The following is a 17,302-nucleotide window of genomic DNA, read 5'->3' on the forward strand; positions in this document are numbered from 1 at the left end:
TGAAAATAAATTGAACAACGGCCATGGAACGACAGGCGGGGATGAAACCTTGGTAAAATTCGATATATCTTAGGAAGGAACCGAAACGTTTCGTTGAAAAGAACGCGAGGCATGGCACGCGGCGGTTTCGCGATTAACGCGAATGAAATGTACGAGAGAGGTTGGCGTTTGCGAGCGAAAAGCGAAGAGCGGCTTGTAAATAGGTTGAAGCGGGGAAAAACAAAGAGTACGAAGGGTAATAGGATGCAAAGCGAAATAAAGTCGAGCCGAAGGATTCGCTTTCCGTCCGTTTACTCGCGTCGACGGAAAAGACGAACAATATTTATTTTCTCCTTGCCTCTCGGACTCGTGATAGCTTCGCTGTCTGTTTAAGAAGAAGGAAATTTTATTTGGAACGAAGGAGAACCGTGGGGACAGAGGAGCGCAAGCGGGGGGAAAAAAGATGAAAGACGGAAGAAGAGGAGGAGAGGGAAATGGCCGGGCGAGGCGAAGGGCTAGAGCGAAAAACAGGCGAATCACGGGTGCAACTGCGCTTTCAGTGGCGGCAGAGAAAAAGAATTTTCGTAGGATGCAACAAACTGCATCAACGCCGGGAGACGGGACGAGGTGAGATGGAACGAACGAAAAGAAGAAAAAGTGCGGGACATCTCTGTGACCATTACTATCCCGGTACACTAAATCCTTGCCACTCGTAGACGCGCAAACATTTTTCACCCGGGGTCGGGTGAGCTTGATTTCGAGAGAGCCGACGGTCTCGCACGCTTTCAGCCAACCTGTAGAGCGACCTTCGAGCGCGTACAAAGTATCCAGAAAATATTACCGGACAAAGGGCGACAAACGAGCCTGCGACAGAGACAACAAAAGAGGAAGAAGGTGGATCGCGCGGCGGAAATTTCCTTCCAACGAACAAGCGCGTCTCGCCGTACGAGAGACGCGCGACGCGTGACTAGCGACGATGCAACGGAATCCGGCGCCAAAGAAACTCGGAAGTGGCACGTGTATCAGAGAGGAAATAATCTTCGCCGTTCGTTTGATTCGTTGGTTGGACTGTGGATGGGAAAGGCAGGATAATAACCGTTTGCACGTAAGAGGGAGGACGCGACTCCTGATCCGAGTATTCGGTGTGCGCGGCGCGCCGCTTTTCGCTTCCAGTAAGGAAGCTCGCAGAGCTCGCTGAAAGCGTACGGATTCGTACAAAGTAGCTGTGGAATATTGCGAGTTAAAAGGCCGAGCGACCAGCTGCGGACCTCGTCCGTTTACAATCGTAACGTTCTAAAGAGCCAGCCAAGACTGAAATCCTTTACGAAGCAATTTCACGCGTCGGCTCGTTTTAATATTCGAAGCTTGCAGAAGAACGTCAACTTTCGCTCTACGAAATAACCGACTGCCGCGCGTCTCTAGAGCTGTCGAGGCGAAAGTCAGTGCTATCGCGAGAATCGATTCTACCCCGGAGAATCGAACTGCGTGGAAAAGTGGCCGTCTGTTTGAATAATCGCAGAAAGAGAAAAGGGTGTGGGTGGCACAGGTAGGAAGAGCGAATCAAAATGGCAAAACGTGCGACGTTAGCTCGTAAAATTTTAACAACGTGGTCGCAGCCGAGCAACGTCGTGACGGATTTAACCGCGGTGACGTTCTCGTTTCAGGAAAACCATTTCCGGTCCGTAACTGCACGCTCGCGAACCAGACTTACACCAGCGTCGAGGTGAAATGCGTGGCCGGATACGATGGCGGACTTCCGCAAAAATTCATCCTGGAGGTGTACCATGGCGACGTGGATTTCCTATCGAGCAGCCAGCCCCTCTACAACGTCTCCAACGTAGACGAGCCGAATTTCTCCCTGGCCGGTCTGGAGGCGTCCGTCGAGGCAGGCGTTCACGTCGCGGTCTACGCCGTAAACGCTAAAGGCCGCAGTCAACCAGTCATTCTCAGCGAGGTTACCTATCGCGACGCCGAGAAACGTACCGGTAAGTTGTATCTCTCTTCTATTTGCTTCTATGCCTTTAAATCGTTCGCGATACCGATCCTAAATAAATCTAGAAATATATTTACATGTACAACTGACCATCAACGAACAAAGAATCGTCGGTAACGTTCGCGAAAAGGTAGTAAATGCTTCAGGAAGAAATCGACCAGAGCTTAAAGTCAACTCGTAGAAAAGAAAGGGATAAGCAAAGTGACAGAATGAGAAATGGACTGTCATGCGTAAGCTTAATCGAACAGAAAGCGCGTTCAAAGAGAAACGAGCCGCGTTAGGTTGACCCTGATCAATATAGTGACCGGCACCGATGTCAAGGAGATTAACAAAGCGTTCGGGGATTCAGCAGGCAAGGTCGCTGCCGCCTGGTTTCTGCGGGTTCCGCGCCGCCTTTGAAACGGATGGTAGTTGTTCCCGAGTGGGTGGTGTCAACGACGAGGTTAGTAAGCAAGACGAATCGCCACCCCCGAGACAACACACCGAGACGAATGCACCACACCCATTATCCGGTCTCTATGTACATTGTGCTACTTAGCCGGTGCCGGGCTGTAGTCCAAGAAATCGGCCTACGTCTTCATCGATAGCTCGAAACATCGAGAGCTTTCCAACTTTCGCTCCCCGATTAATACTTTTACGTTCTTTTATTCGCTTATTTATTTGTTTACTTCTTCCAAGTTTTTTCTCTACGTTTTCTGTTAGAAAAAATATTTACCTCAGTCTGAAGCGTATGTCGAGAAAGAGTTTTTTTTTTTTTTTATTTTCGAACGGCATCGCGCTGTCGTCGTTATGAAAAAGCTAGATACGTAACTCGTAAATAACACTGTATGGCGACGCGTTTATTCATTTTCACCACGCGCTCAAACTCGTCTATTGGATAGATGATAGAAAAACGTTAAAAATGGTTAGCAAAGTGAAAAAAAGAAAAAATATGCGGGGGGAGGGCAAAGTCGATGCAGAGGAAGGAGAATGACGCAAAAATGTAAAAGATTTGTCGTGGATAGCGCGCAGTGAGTCACTGGGTGACATCGTGTGTATACGCGCGATCGTAAATATCAGCATGGCGTGGAGTTTACAACGAGGTAAAACGGAGGGCACCAAATCAATTGTCAGTAAAGTGATTTACGGTCGCGGCAGCGTCTATCAATTTGCAAGCGGGAGATGCGAGCGAGCATGGAACGCGCTCTCTCTTCTCCTGTGCCCGCGCGCGACCACCCGACTGCCACGACTTCTCGTACATCAACTTCTCGACATTCAAGAACAAACGACCATTACTTACGTCCTCTCTCTCTCTCCTTCTCCCCCCCCCCTCTCTCTCTCTCTCTCTTTGACTGCATTTGATTATCTTTCGATTAGACGGAAGGAAGAGAAAGAGAAAGAGAGACAGAGAGAGAGAGAGAGAGAGAAGGAGCAGAGACGAGACAGGCTCTCGACTACTTAGCATTAAAACTACTCCTCTCAGAACTCGATCGGTAAAACGACCGACAGCCCGACAAGCCAACTCCAAAGTCGATTAGCGCGTAATTAAGACATTAGTCAGAAACTTGCGGCATTTAAATAGCTCGACGACCTTTCTTCTCCGATTTGAACGTTACGTTCCTATTCGAATCGATTTCATATTTCACGAGTGCGTCGGTAACGCATCGGGACAGAAATTTAATCGGATCGGTCGCGAAACTCTCGACTCGATCGGCGTTCGTGTTCTTTTTCCTCCAACATTGGTTAACTGTTTTCCCCAGTGCGTTGGAAGAATTTTTTTCCCGTTCGCATTTACGTTTTAGAGCAACGAGCATCGAATTAAGGAAAGCAATTACAGATAATGGTCCCAACGGCACCCACCGACGGAACCGTACAGAAGTCAGAGAGAAAAAAAGAAACGTAAGATAAGACTGGAAAGGGTGGAAAAGAGAGGAAAAGACGGTGAAAGGGAGAAACAGGAAGGGGAGAGAGCGAAAACAGAAAGAGAAGAGGCTATCCAGAAGAGATACGAACGTACAGGATGGTCATTAAGCGGCTGCACCTTCTCTCCTTTCGTCTTGCTCGCGTGTCCCCCTCTCTACGTTCCCGGTTCGCTCATCTTTTTGGACATTAAACCGTTTCGCGTGCGGTAATTTTCCCGGGGTCATTTTTGCCGCTCTTCTTGCTCCGTCGTTAACTTCACTTAGCTCTGTTTACCCCCGTCGTCGTTTCTCTCTTCATCCCTCTTTCGTCCTGCCCGTTTCCCTCGTCGCTTACTTCCGATCTTCCGTCTTCCGGCCCGCCTCTCGTCAGACGTCAGCCGAAAGCTCGCTCGCTTCGCCGGTTTTTTCACTCACCGAGCCCGCTTTTTTCCGTCCTACCACGCCTCCTTGTCAACTTATTTTTATCCTTCGGCTAAAGAACGCCGCTCTTTCACCCCGCAGAGTCGAGCTGTATTAACGGGGATCGTTGCCTCTTTCTTCGATCGTTGTCCCTCCCGAACCTCCGACTTCGACGAATCGAGCGAGAAAAAAGAAAAAGAGCGAACTAATCGCATCGCGAAACTCGCGATTAACGTGTCTCAGTTGGAAGATTGGAAAACTCGAGGTTGCGCGAGCGAAGAGTAGCTTTCACGTGCAAAGAGCCATAAACGTTTCTGCGTCGGTTATTTCCAACGAATATCTCGTTAACCCGCGAGTTAATATTTAAATCGACAGAGTGGTAAGAATTTTCTTTCCAGATCCAAACGTAATATTTTGCGAGACACGAGACCCACGCTGCTTATAAAGCCCTGTTTCACATTTTTATTGATATAACCGATCTCGTGGAATCAAAGATACCTGGTAAGGTGGAAACTCAAACAGATCGCGTTTCTCGCGAGTAAACACCTACGAAATTGAATGGAATTCGTTCTTCGAAATTCTATATACCGTGTTTCTTCGATGGTGGTAAGCGGTAGACGAGCCGGCAATTGGTCGCGAAGCACGACGAGGAAATTGAATTTCGCGATTCCGGACGCAGGGTGACGACGGGGAAGAGAGCGACGCGAACCAGAGAAATCGACGTAATCTATGGCACGCGGATGTTAAACAAGTGCATCGCGTGTTTCGATGAACGATGCAGCGTGATGACAATTCCCTTCCAACTGTCTAATTCGCGCGTACTGCTTAAAGTATACTGCTTCGTGCGTTTACGCGTGTCGTTAACGCGATCGGACCCTCGTAAAACGGATCTCCGTGTAACTCATCGCGCGTAAACGTCGATACCACGCCTGACGTTCTCGCACGTAACGTCAATTAAAGGACGCGCGTTTCCGTTGCGTCCGCAACGCTCATCGTAGCTATCGATCGGAGATCGATCGATCTAGAATACGCAGATGGAGAATCGCAGAGAAGAAAATTTTGATCCGCGAAAAGGCACGTTGGGCTACTAATTCAATTCCAGCCATAATTGCGAGATCTGGAACGGTAAAAAGTTTTTGCTCGTCCGGAGGAGGCTCGATTGGCTGTAAATTCGTGAAACGGAAAGCATCGTAGATCGTGAAAGCCCGGCGGACGGATCGCGGCAAAACGGACGATGCAACGCGTACTGATTGGCGAGAGTACGTGTCTGAACCACAAATCCAGCCTCGTCTTAGGTTTTGTCGGGTTTCGCTGGGCTGTGTCTTAAAATCCAGCTCCGAGGATCTATCGATCCATCGTTAAAAACGATTCGCGTCAGTGGTATAAATTACTTTAGCGTTATTGTCGCACTCATTCGTATTTGCCATCGTTTTGATCGAAGTAACGCAGACTATAGTGGTGGCATTATGAATTTTCTTTGCGGCGCGGTAACCGCTTTAAACGGGAAATCGTCGTTCGTGGAAGAAGAAAGACCGCTTTAAATTCTATTAAAGCAGCGGAGTAAAGTCCTGTCGGAAGGAAAACGATTATTATCGCCGTACGAGTCACATCGTTAAGTCCTTAAGAAATATTCTCTGCGGCGTAATATATTCCAAGCGGAGTTTATATCAAGCTGGCGCGCGCACGAGTTATCCAACAATTTCGCCGGTGGCCAGAAAATGGTAGCCATGGAAATTCCTCAAACGGTTTTGGCTAGCGCCACGGTCGCCGCCATTCGTAACAGGTAATGTTGCCGGAAGTATCATAACGACCCATTCTCGAGTTTAAGCTCGTCTCTAAATACTATCCGGAATTAAGCGGAAACGACTATTCGTGATTATACGACCGACGACCATTGCCTGCTTTTCAACCGAAATCTTTACACCGCTGCCGCGTAATACCGCGACACATGATAACGTTCTCTCGGGCTAAGACTGGCCTTTGTTCGACGATCGTCGTCGTCGTCGTCGTCAGCAGTCGAGAGCGTACCTTACTTCCGTCGAAAGTTCTGTTCTCTCTCTCTCTCTCTCTCTCTCTTTCTCTCTCCCTAGTACGAGACCGTGTAGACCGATCAAAGCCGCGGAAATGTCCAACTACGGTGGTTTATGTTACACACCGTTAAACTGTACGTGTCGAAAAGCTGCGGGAGACGTCCTTGAGTTTGAAACTGGGATAGAATTATCAACGCGTTTGATGAAAGTGGCCCGAGAATCGAAAGCCCGTGAAATTTGCCCGTCATCGATCACGAAACGACGAAATACATAATTCGTGGCGGAGGAAGCGATAGCATTATAGGGGAGGAAACAGCGGTGACGTTGACGCGTACCACCGACGTCGCCTATCCGCACCACTCACCGAATCTTCCTTAATTTCGAGAAACCGTCGCCGCTGTTCGCCTACTTCGAAAGAGAAATTACAGGCAAATCGAACTCCACGTATTCGCGTCGCTAGATTCCTCGCGAAATCTCGTCTCGTCGGACGGTATCGCGACTAAGGCTGAAAGGCGTCAGCTGCACCGAATTCTGAATCAGATTATCGCGAGCCATGAAATTTCCTCCTTCTACGCGCGTGTAAGTACAGTCCGCCAACACGCGAAACCTTCTGCGATTTCGCGACGAAGTTATTCCGACGCGACGCGTTTCGATCTCCGATCTGCGTCCGATAAGCGTCTACAGAAATCGAGAAAACGTTATCGAGAAGCTGAACGTGGTAGAACGGACTAGATCGGCCTGCACCGACCAAAGTAATACGGCGGCTCGATGCAACTTTGGAATATACCGCGTTGTCAAGAACAAGTGAAAACGTAATTCGGATATCCGGTAACGGTGGAGCAACGCAGAGACAAGGTAAAGTTGCAAGCTGCTATTCATAGGAATAATTTTAGCGAAACCGATGGCCCGCGGGTATTCGAATTAAAGCGAAATCGGAAGATGAGAAGGGGTGGGAATGACCAGGAAGAGGAGAGGAAGGGTGGAACGGTAACATCGGATTAGAGAAAGGGTTCCATCGACACTAGTGGCATTCCTACTGGATCGTACGATAATTGAGATTAGGGTACTTGGCTTTAAGCCTTTCGAGCCTCCGAAGATCGGCCAATCCCCTCGATAAGCGTTTATTATGAACGAGAATCTCAAGATCGGCGACTACATTGCCCTTGGCTTCGTCCTCCTACCTTCCTCTCTATCTCGCTCTCTCTCTCTCACTCTCTCTCGCTCCCCCCTATCCGTTCTTCTCTTCGGTTTCTCTCTGTGGGGCAATCCTCTTCAGGTTGCGAGATTGCGCCGGTAATTGCTCCTCGATTTCACCTACGTACACATGGCTTTCTATTGTTGCACATGAGCATACGATTTCTGGTGTGTACATATGCGAAGGGAAAGGGCGGCGACGCGCGGATGGAAGGGATGGTAAAGAGGCAGAGAGAAGGGTGAAGAGAGAGGGACATAGAGGGAGCAATCAGTGACGAACTCTCGAGACTGTTCCGGCTGAACGCAATTAAGAGGATACCAAACCACCATCGACGTGGCTACTTGACCGTAACCGTATTAGCATCCAGGAGAATCGCGTACCTCGCAAAAGGGATTAACCTTCGAGGAGATTCGCAGGCAACTACGAACATCGACTTGAGATTTATTCCGTTTCAATCGGAGAATCTATACGCTAAACACGGCTAAGGAAGTAAGAAAACGGGAGAAACAGGCAGAAGAGCGACCGGATGGCAAAGGTATTTCCACGGTTGAAACGAATCGTGTCTTGAACGAGAAAATCCAAAGTAATATCGTGGATGGTATACGTGCTTGGAAATCCTTTTAATGTGTTCGCGCGGCGAATGGAATAATTTTCAGAACGGACGGTGGTCGCGTTTCCGTGGTAATCCGGGTCGAAAGCGATCGGTCACGGAGCCGAAAGAGATTCGCGTGCGCGTTTCATTAATTGAAAACGGCTGAACTGGGACACGTAAGTCGCCTTAGTCGGAGAACCGACAGCACAACATCGATTCGGGGTTAGCTTTACGTTGAAATTAATCCAAGTGAGCCAAAGTTAGATCTGGCTCTGGCTAAGCCGGGCTTTTTGGTGACTTAGTCGGCCGTATGACATCGAAGCTCCGTCTTACTTGCAGCCCGATATCCAGTCGACGCATGACTGAAACTTCTCCAATGACTTTCTCCTTTCGTACCATTCTGGCTTTTCTGTCGTTCGTGTAATTGTAACGTTCGTTCAAACGTCGCTCGAATCTTCTACGTTTTTCGTAAGAAGAAAAGAAGAAGAAGAAAGACGAAGGAAAAGAAAAAGGGCTACTTTTGGAATCGCTGGAAACGTCGCGTGTTCGCCGGACGGATTATGAAAGAGGGACGCGGAGCTTCGAGGAAATCGAATCTTTATCGAAGCGTGATTTTGCGACCTCGCCGTGGCAGAAGGAATTTTTTCCCGATTTTAGCGGAAGTACGTAGCAGTGAAAATCTTGGCGAACCCGCGTTAAGACCGATTAGCGATCTAAACTTCGATGAACTCCGAGTTCGAGAGCCCGTTGGGATATGCGATTCCCCCTGTTGGCTCTCTTCGAGAATCCCGTTAGACCATTCTCGAGGATCGACGGTATAAGGACCGGTTTATCTTTAGTACCCCGGCACCAGACGTTTCTTCGCGTGGAACTCGATTAAACTTCCATTGCAACTTTTACGAGACATTGTCGAGGCTTAGGAGGGTATACGATCGCAAACTGTGCCCATTTCCCGGACAAGAAAGAACCTGCAATCTGCTAAAAACTAGTAATTGATTAAAAAATTGTAGCCGCGGACGTTAACGCGGATGGGAAGAACGCGAAAGGGAAAGGAAGGAAAGGGTTGGCAAGGAATCGGAGGGTCAGGCAAGGGAAGAGAAAAGCTGGCAAACTATCTGCGTGATTTAGGTGAATACCGCGTCCTGAAACGTGCCGCCAGAAATATATTTCCTCGTTGTTCCAAGGGAACAGAGCTTCCGCCGTACAACTTTAACGAGAATCCGTCGACGCTTTCGAAGAATATACGATCGTGAGCGACCGTGACAGCCGTCTACAGTAAGTCGCCGTAATTGATCCGAGAAATTATCGTAACGATGCAATTACCGGCATCTGCCGAGAGGGAAGTTGCAACGCGCCGCGCCGTTTGAAATATCGTCGAGTCGTCGGAAAGAACCGTGTGTCAATTTCGCGCGAAACCAGACAGCACAGAGGATTCGTCTTTAATGGTTGCCGAAATAAACAGCCCGTTCGAAAGGACTCGCGTAATTCTACGATTTATCGAGAGAATCGATCTCTTTCCATGCAACTTCCTACTCCGTGTAGAGTCTAGAACCGTCTTAGATCGTGCGATTCGATGGTTTTACGAGAGCTTTTACGTCCACGCCAAGCACTTTTCTGTCGCTCAACCGCGCGCGCTCATATATTCCTCCAACGTCCTTCGAGACTCGCAAGATCGTCGTATACGGTCTATTCGCGGATCTACGCGCGGGATTCAAAGCGAAGATAGCGCGCAATGGCATTACCAATAAAACGCAGCAACCTTTACGAGTGCGACGCGATAAGTGCAATAACCGTGTTTCGTTCTCCGCCGTTACGCGCAACCTGTTTCACGTCGATTTCCACCGCGCGTTTCCAGATTTTGCGAATAGTCGGCGAGAATCCACGTGCCGATCTACCGAATAAACGGAAAGGCGAACGTCGAACGTTGGAACGTCGCGCGTACCGAGCGTAGCCTTCCTCGAGTCATGTGCTACAGCGAATACCTAGGGTGGCTGATTAAACCTTGGGTTTTACGAGCATTACGCGTCCTGCTAAAGTATCTTCCCGTGCATAGATGCACGCACACATACACACACACTCGCGCGCGCTGCAATCTATTTACACGCATAAATGTACCCGTATTATGCATAACGTGTATATCGTCCGATTTTCATTCCCGCGCGCTGCCTCGCGCGCAATTTCCTCTCAGTGTTTTCTCCATACGACGAAAGCCTTCCAAGCTTCTCTTAACCTTCGTGGAGAAAGTTTCACTCTGGAGGCAAAATCTACGATCGTCCCCGAAATATTCGGGATCCGCGGCAGCGAGGATATTCGCCGATCTGGATGCCTCGTTATCCGGCAATCTGGCGTGGAACTTTAGCGAAAGCGGCGCGTTTCGAAGGTCGACAGCAACGACGATAGCGGTGGTGTGGTGGATAGCGGCGACGAAGGTATCGGTGCAAAGCAAGCGCACACCTAGGTACATAGATGTTCTTCGCGAGTTAAGAATTAAAAACCTTCGTCACGGGAGGCTAACGAGCGTGCCAGCGCTCTGTCCCACTTACCGTACAGTGGAACACAGCTGGCCAAGCCGCGCTCGAAGAATACAGTTTTGTTAATTATCCGAGGAAAACAGCAGGCCAGTTCCCACGCTCGGCCACTATCGACTAAAACGTCACGTGCGAGAAACAGACGAACTCGAACGCGAACGCGAACCAAGAATTAGCCTGCAAGATTTCTCCTTCTCTTTCATTCTGGCGAGTGAACCTTCTCTGCCGCGATATGGTCTCCAGTTTCAATCTCGAATATCGATGTTGTTCGTTGTCTCGTTCTCCGGTTATTCCAAGAGAAACGTGACTTACGTAACAACGGTTTACATCGTCGTGAGACGAGGCCAAGCTTGGGGTTGATTAATACCGGTAGCAGGCTGCTTCTCGAAAAGAATCTTTTTCTCTAATTTTTAGCGAACAAACATTTGAATCGAGTCGGCAGTCAGCTAAATTTCAGGAAAAGCCGTTTGCACAGCCTGTCTTCTCCGACTTGTTTGTACGATCTAGCGCGATGAGTACGAGGGGAAAAAATGGAGGATAGTAAGTAGCCAAAAAGATCTGTAAAACGGTCTTTGTCTCGGTGTTGTTACGTAGAACACAGTCTAATTCGCGTTTTACTTCTTCCACTGTTTTCACTGTGAAGCGCAGAAAAGATACAGAATTTTGTCCACAATCATTTTTGACGAATATCTTCAACCAGAAAGAATCGGTAAGAAGGATGGCGAGGAAGGAAGAAAAGGACATAGTCCCTCTTGATGGAACACTTCGTTTAATTAGGTAATCACACGGATCTTGCTACCCGACGGATGGTTTTAAGTAAAGCGTCTTTCTAATTGAAGTTTCTCAGTGACAACAGTTTCCCGATAACTCGTCCAATTAAGAAAACCGTAACGGACGAAACTCGTAAAATATTCCTCGGTCGCTTGCTGTAACGGCTTTCCGATCTCTGGGTATAGATTCTTCGTCGCCCATCGCCATGAAGTTAATTCGCAGATTTTCTAACGGGTCTCCGTTAGAAAAGTCTCGAGAGAAGTTTCTTCGCGAAAGCGAAGCAAAAGAAACGTAGCGACGATTAGAGGAAAATTCGCGTTTCCGATTACTACGAAGAAAATTACGGCTTCGCGTCAGATTACAACACCATCGCTGGACAACGCTTGATCGTCCTTCGAAAAGCTTGTCCACCGTTTCATAATGATTATTGTCGCGCAGTTTCCAGCGTCCTGCGGTTACCTGTTTATTAATGTATGGATATATTACGATTCATTCGCTGCGATTCGAGCAACGATCGCGCTATTATTACAAGGTCTATGCGTCGTTTAATTATAGCCGCGATAATATTAAATAAATTACCGTTGTTCATTTGTCAATCCCCAGTTTCCTCGTAAATTTCATCGAGCCCCGACTAAAACGGCGGCAACGCGGAATTTGTTAATTACGTGGGTCGTTTAAACGCACGCTGGCAGCTACCGTGTTTCCCGTCCAAGCCCCGCTACACTCGACGCATCGTTCCGCTAACTACCTTCGATTTACGCCTCTGTTCAAGGACAAGACGCTGGGATCGTGCTGTCGCCGCTGATCGGTGTGGTGGTCGGAGCTTTGGTCACGCTGGTCCTCGTCATTCTTGTGGTGGTGGTGCGCGTACGCTGCGAACGAGTGTCGAAGCCTCGACACGAAAAACCGGCGGAACTCAGCGAACTACCGCCGCAACAATATCCTCTGCAAAATCCTCAGCAAACCGTGGAAACCGACCCCGACGTCATTCCAAATAAATTCGGTGAGTTTCTGAAGATTTGGAAACACGAAGCTTCGAACGCGGCATCGCCGTTGGCAAAGCGGGCGCGCTACCGATCGGCGGTCGTGCGAACGATCGATGGCCGTGCCACGCCGCGCCGCGCCGCTCTGCATTTTCAAATAATGGCCAGGAAACGTTCTCGCAACGCGCAGTTAATCTAATTGCGTGGGTTACGAGCATCGCCGCGATTTGTAATAGCAGCGTGTATAGATTTTATTAAATTACCGCGGCTTACACGGTTGCCTGGTGCTACGGCGCCGGCGGTATTTCATCCCCAACAAAAGAGATCGAACCAAAATGCCAAATATTTTCCAAAAACATTTTCCATTTGCTCGGCCGGTCCGCGATTGCGATCGATTCGTGCGATCGGCCGCGCAGTTCCTATCGCTTTCTAGAATTCGCTTACCGCAGTGGTACGTGCTCGCGGGACAAACATCTCCGACTAATTTCCGTCTACTTTCCACCTACATCGACTTGGAATTGGTTACGAGACACGAATTTAAATACAAAAACTTGCTTAAAATATCGCCGCCGGGGAAACACTTGTTCGGCGAGTCCAGCCATTAGCAGGCGTTAACTCGATAACGGCAGACTATCAAAAATGTACGCGGCAAAGCAGCAACTCGTTTAACGCGACTAGAATATTAGTAAGAAATAAAATGCAACAGTTTGATAACGTGAAATAGATTTCTCGCTTTTAACGAGCCAACAACGTTGGTCATTTCGTACGATGGTACGTACATGACGGTTGCGTAGGAGACGGTACGTTACAATCCGATAGGACAAAGATGAAAAGAGAAGGCGAGGAAAACCGCGTGGCTAATTGTCACGGGGACGCTTCGTATCGTTTCGAACGAATCCCAAAAGAATTATCTCCGGTTCGATGTTGCAGAAGGAAACCTGGTGGAAGTGAGCCCACCGAGTTATCCAGGTGGATATCCTCCGGGACATTGGGTCACACCCGGACCTACACCAAGCATAGACGAACTCTGCCACAAATTTAGCGGAAGACCGACGGAGCTGAGGTTACCATCGAGAAGCACGATACCGAGTTTACAGAGCATGCCCATGACGGGAGCGATGATGGGCGGTGGACAGGGCGGCGTGACACTCGGTGGCAGCCAAGGCGTCGTCGTCGTCGGAGCCGGGCAAGGCGTTGTCGTCGCTGGCGAGTGCTTGGACGGCGAGGCGATCAAGAGACGACTGATGGCCAACAGGCTTCCGGAGAGCTGCGTCTAGACCTGGTTGTTCGTCGCCTTCTGCGCCCGTGTATCGCGTTCATCGACACGAACAGAGGTCCCTTGCCGAAAATTTTCGGCTCGTTCGTAGCGCTGCACGGCTGGACACTGACCATTAAGATGTTCGATGATCGATATCGTACGCAGCGAACGAACGCTTTCGCGACTCGTCTTGCGAAACGATTAAACGTCGTACGAAGCGGCATAAAGACAATCCACCGTGTCGTTGCGAGCAACGGAACAACAGCCGCTAAGCTAACGGAGATCGTCGACTGGATAAGCGATGGATAGAAAGGCGAACGTGCGACGCGAGCTTAGATTTGTCGGGAAAACTTTCCAATCGCGAGAAGGTATCCGCCAAAATTGTTTTGTAAACGTTTTCTCGATGGTCGGGCAAAATTTGTTCTTTTCTATTTTTTCCTCTCGGGAAGAAACGGACGAAGAGGGGAACGGAACTGAAAGAAAAGAAGAAGAAGAATCGAACTGGAAAAGAGTTAGGTGAAAACTTGCGCTCCTGAGTTTTCCACCTGGGCAGGATGTTCCCAAGTAGCGTTCTTCTGTCTTCGAACGTCGGCGCAACTTTCCCCTATCCCTGTTTCCGTCGCCAGACTCCGAGTCCAACCATCTTCGACGTTGTCTTTTCGCATATTTCTTTCTCGCTACGTGACTTCGCCTCTCGGACACGCCGTACGACCGGACCATCGTTCGCCAAAGTGGCAGTCTCGAGTAACGTATCGAGGAAACGCAACTTTCTATCCGAGAACCACGTTCGACTTTGTATCCGGCTGCCAGCCCAAGGTATTAAACGCTCTTCGAAACGATTGCACTGGGAGCCGGCGGCGCTGGCAATCGACGCCGAAGAATCGAAATGGGGGTAAATAAACCCACGTCTCAGCCTACCAATCGAATTCTCCAGACATCGAGGCATTAGGCCGAGAAACGCGAGAAAAGATAAAAGGTTCTCGTACAACCCCTCTTCCGGTTGCTCGGAATGAAGATGGATGGAGGAACTGGGCGAGAATATACGATGGAAATCAGGGGAGAGGGAAGAGGAAAGGAAGACGCGGGGGAATGGAAAGATAACGCGATGTTACTTCGCCGAGTTGCAAGAAGGAAGAGGCGTGATGCGCGGTATCGAGGCTGATCAATCAGTTTCAACGACGGAAAACATATTCGGGGCGGAAGTAGTTTGTACGAAACACCATTTTATACGTTGCAACGTCGTCGGCGTCTCCTTTCGATTACTTTGCCCGTGGTCGTCCTTCTCTTTCTTTCGTCTCTTGTTTTTTTTTTTTTTTTTTTTTTTAATCTCTCGCATTCTCACGAAATCTCGTACGAGCGCAAAGCGATTTTAACATTCGCTGGAATTAGGGACGACGTTTGATTCAACGAAAATCGCTTTCTCTTCCTAGCGGAGAGGATAAAATGCGTTAAGCAAGAATCGACAATAAGTGATGCGATCGAGAATAGAAACTCGAGGCGTTTGTAACTGTATCGCGACGAATCCAATCGAAATTGAGAAGAACAGTCGGAGACGAGACAGTTTGGCGTACGCGAGCTGGCAAACGAGGCGGTTTATGACGAGGAGACGCGGTCTTTTTAGGAAAACGAAGAACGTTTCGTTCGATCGTACTCGATCGTAGCTGTGATACGAAGTTTCCAAATTTTGATCCATCGTCGACGTGGACGTTCCTTTTCGCGTTTAGCCTAATTTCCGACGTGAGTGGAACACTCCTGTAAATATACACGCACGTGTAGACGCAACGATCGGAGAATGAAAATTTATCGCGTGCATTATTCGATCGAGGAGTCGCAGCCGTCCGACTGTTCTTCTAATTTCATTCGATTCTCTTAACGAACGGGAGGAGAATAACGGAGTAGCGGAGAGACTCGAGGAGTCTTTATACTCGGGTGAAAAATTGAATTTGTAAGGTCAGAAAAACCGGGCTTCCACGTGACACTTTGCGACGAAGTCATGAAGCTTGACGGCGAAACTAGGAGTAAAAAGTGACAAAGTATATTCCTAAGAGAATGAAGTAACGCCAACTTCGTCCAAGACTCTCGCTCGAGGTATGCGGTTTCTACTTTGAACGTGTAACGAAGAGGAGAAAACGAGCGAAAAAGGAATAAACGTTAAGTTATCGTAATGCGTGACGCATCGCGAATCGATTACGCGATCCAAATGATTAGTAACGTCGAACCAAATGTCGAGTGTTCTTTTTTTTTTCGATGTATTAAATGAGAAAAAAAAAGGGATAATGAAAGAATCCAAAAAAAAAAGGTAACTAAAAGTCGTTGCTCGTTAGTTAATGTCGTATCGTTGTACATAAGTATGTATCGTTGAAGAATTTGCCCTGCGTGGGAAGCGTGCTCGAGAACGATCGCACAAACGTCGTCGGTAATTTCGATCATCGAGGGTGCGAGTTTAACGGAAGGTGTAATCCGACTGACGATGAGTAGGAAACGCTGGTGTGCCAGGAAATCGAGGCGATTCGCAACGACGTGACCTGTATCGTCGTTCGATGGAACTCGTCGATTTCTGTTCGAGTGACAGGTTGACAGGTCGTTATTTCCCAAAACGCTCGACGAACAACGATCTTTGTTAATTAGAGTAAACGCTATCCTCGCCGCAAACATAGAATTAGCCGCGCTTCGGGAATCGGATCAAACATCTTTTTCTATCGAACCCACGAAAAATCATCGTTACGGTCGATCGTCGTCGCACTGCCAACGAAATTGCTACGTTCCCGCGTGGAAACCAGCGACCTGATCGACGCGATCACACTTTTTTCTTTCACGTCCACGAACATTTAACCTAAACGTATCCGGCTGTCGATCTGGCGAGAATCAATTTTCGATATAACGCACGCACAAGCCGAGAATCTACATCGATCCGTGCACGCTCAAACGTTTCGTTTCTCCTCGAGGGAAAGACGAAGAATATAATTCAGGTTTTTCCTCTTCTTTTTGGCCGTTGTTCTTTTCTGTATGGCTCCTCTTTTTCCAGCAAACGTTCTGACAACATCGATAGGAAAATTCTCGGCACGCGAGGAAACGATGCGCCGCTGACCTGGTGCAAGCGATTCGATCGAACACGAAAACGAAAATTAGAGACTAACGAATGTACATAATCAGCATGATGCGAGGTCCGTGTAAATCGATTATATTTTAAGTTCACTGTATAGGTGATTTCATATCAGAACTGCATATCGTCTACTAACTCGTATGTATATATTACATAAAGTTTCGATCTGAATAAACTGTTTAACTGTCCGAACTGAATCGTGCTTTGAATCACCCTCCCACAGGACTATCCCGATTCTCTGTGATATTCCTGCAACTTCGATTACGCTTGATTTATTAAAAAGATGCATCTTTGAACTTCGAACGAAAAGATAGCGAAACGAAAGCGACCGTTTAAACAGCGATCGCTGCACACATAGATAGGGTATATCCGCTTTTCGTAGGGAGCTACATTTTCGAATTAACGAAGCATACTTTCTCGCTGAAGAGAATTCTCGATCGAGATTGTCGATTCAATGAAAGGAAATGGGAGACGCGGATCCCCTCGGTTCGCGAACAAATTCAGCCGATCGAACGATACCGAATGATCTGCGGAGACCGTTAAAGCCTCATTTAGCATAATCCGAAATTT

General features: G+C 48.3%; 1 protein-coding gene across 3 annotated transcripts in view; it reads left to right on the forward strand.

The window, feature by feature from the left end:
• The window catches only part of LOC132913017 (nephrin-like), a 254,709-nt gene extending 237,785 nt beyond the window's left edge, over positions 1-16,924 (forward strand). For all 3 annotated transcript variants that reach the window (XM_060970897.1, XM_060970899.1, XM_060970898.1), the window contains 3 exons: positions 1,644-1,964; positions 12,161-12,391; positions 13,302-16,924. In XM_060970897.1, the coding sequence (XP_060826880.1) occupies positions 1,644-1,964; positions 12,161-12,391; positions 13,302-13,648 (899 nt within the window). In that variant the 3' untranslated portion in view covers positions 13,649-16,924. The remainder of the gene's footprint in view (positions 1-1,643; positions 1,965-12,160; positions 12,392-13,301) is intronic.
• Positions 16,925-17,302: the final 378 nt, after the last annotated feature.

The sequence above is a fragment of the Bombus pascuorum genome, chromosome 12, assembly GCF_905332965.1.
Source record: "Bombus pascuorum chromosome 12, iyBomPasc1.1, whole genome shotgun sequence".
Lineage (NCBI taxonomy): Eukaryota > Metazoa > Arthropoda > Insecta > Hymenoptera > Apidae > Bombus > Bombus pascuorum.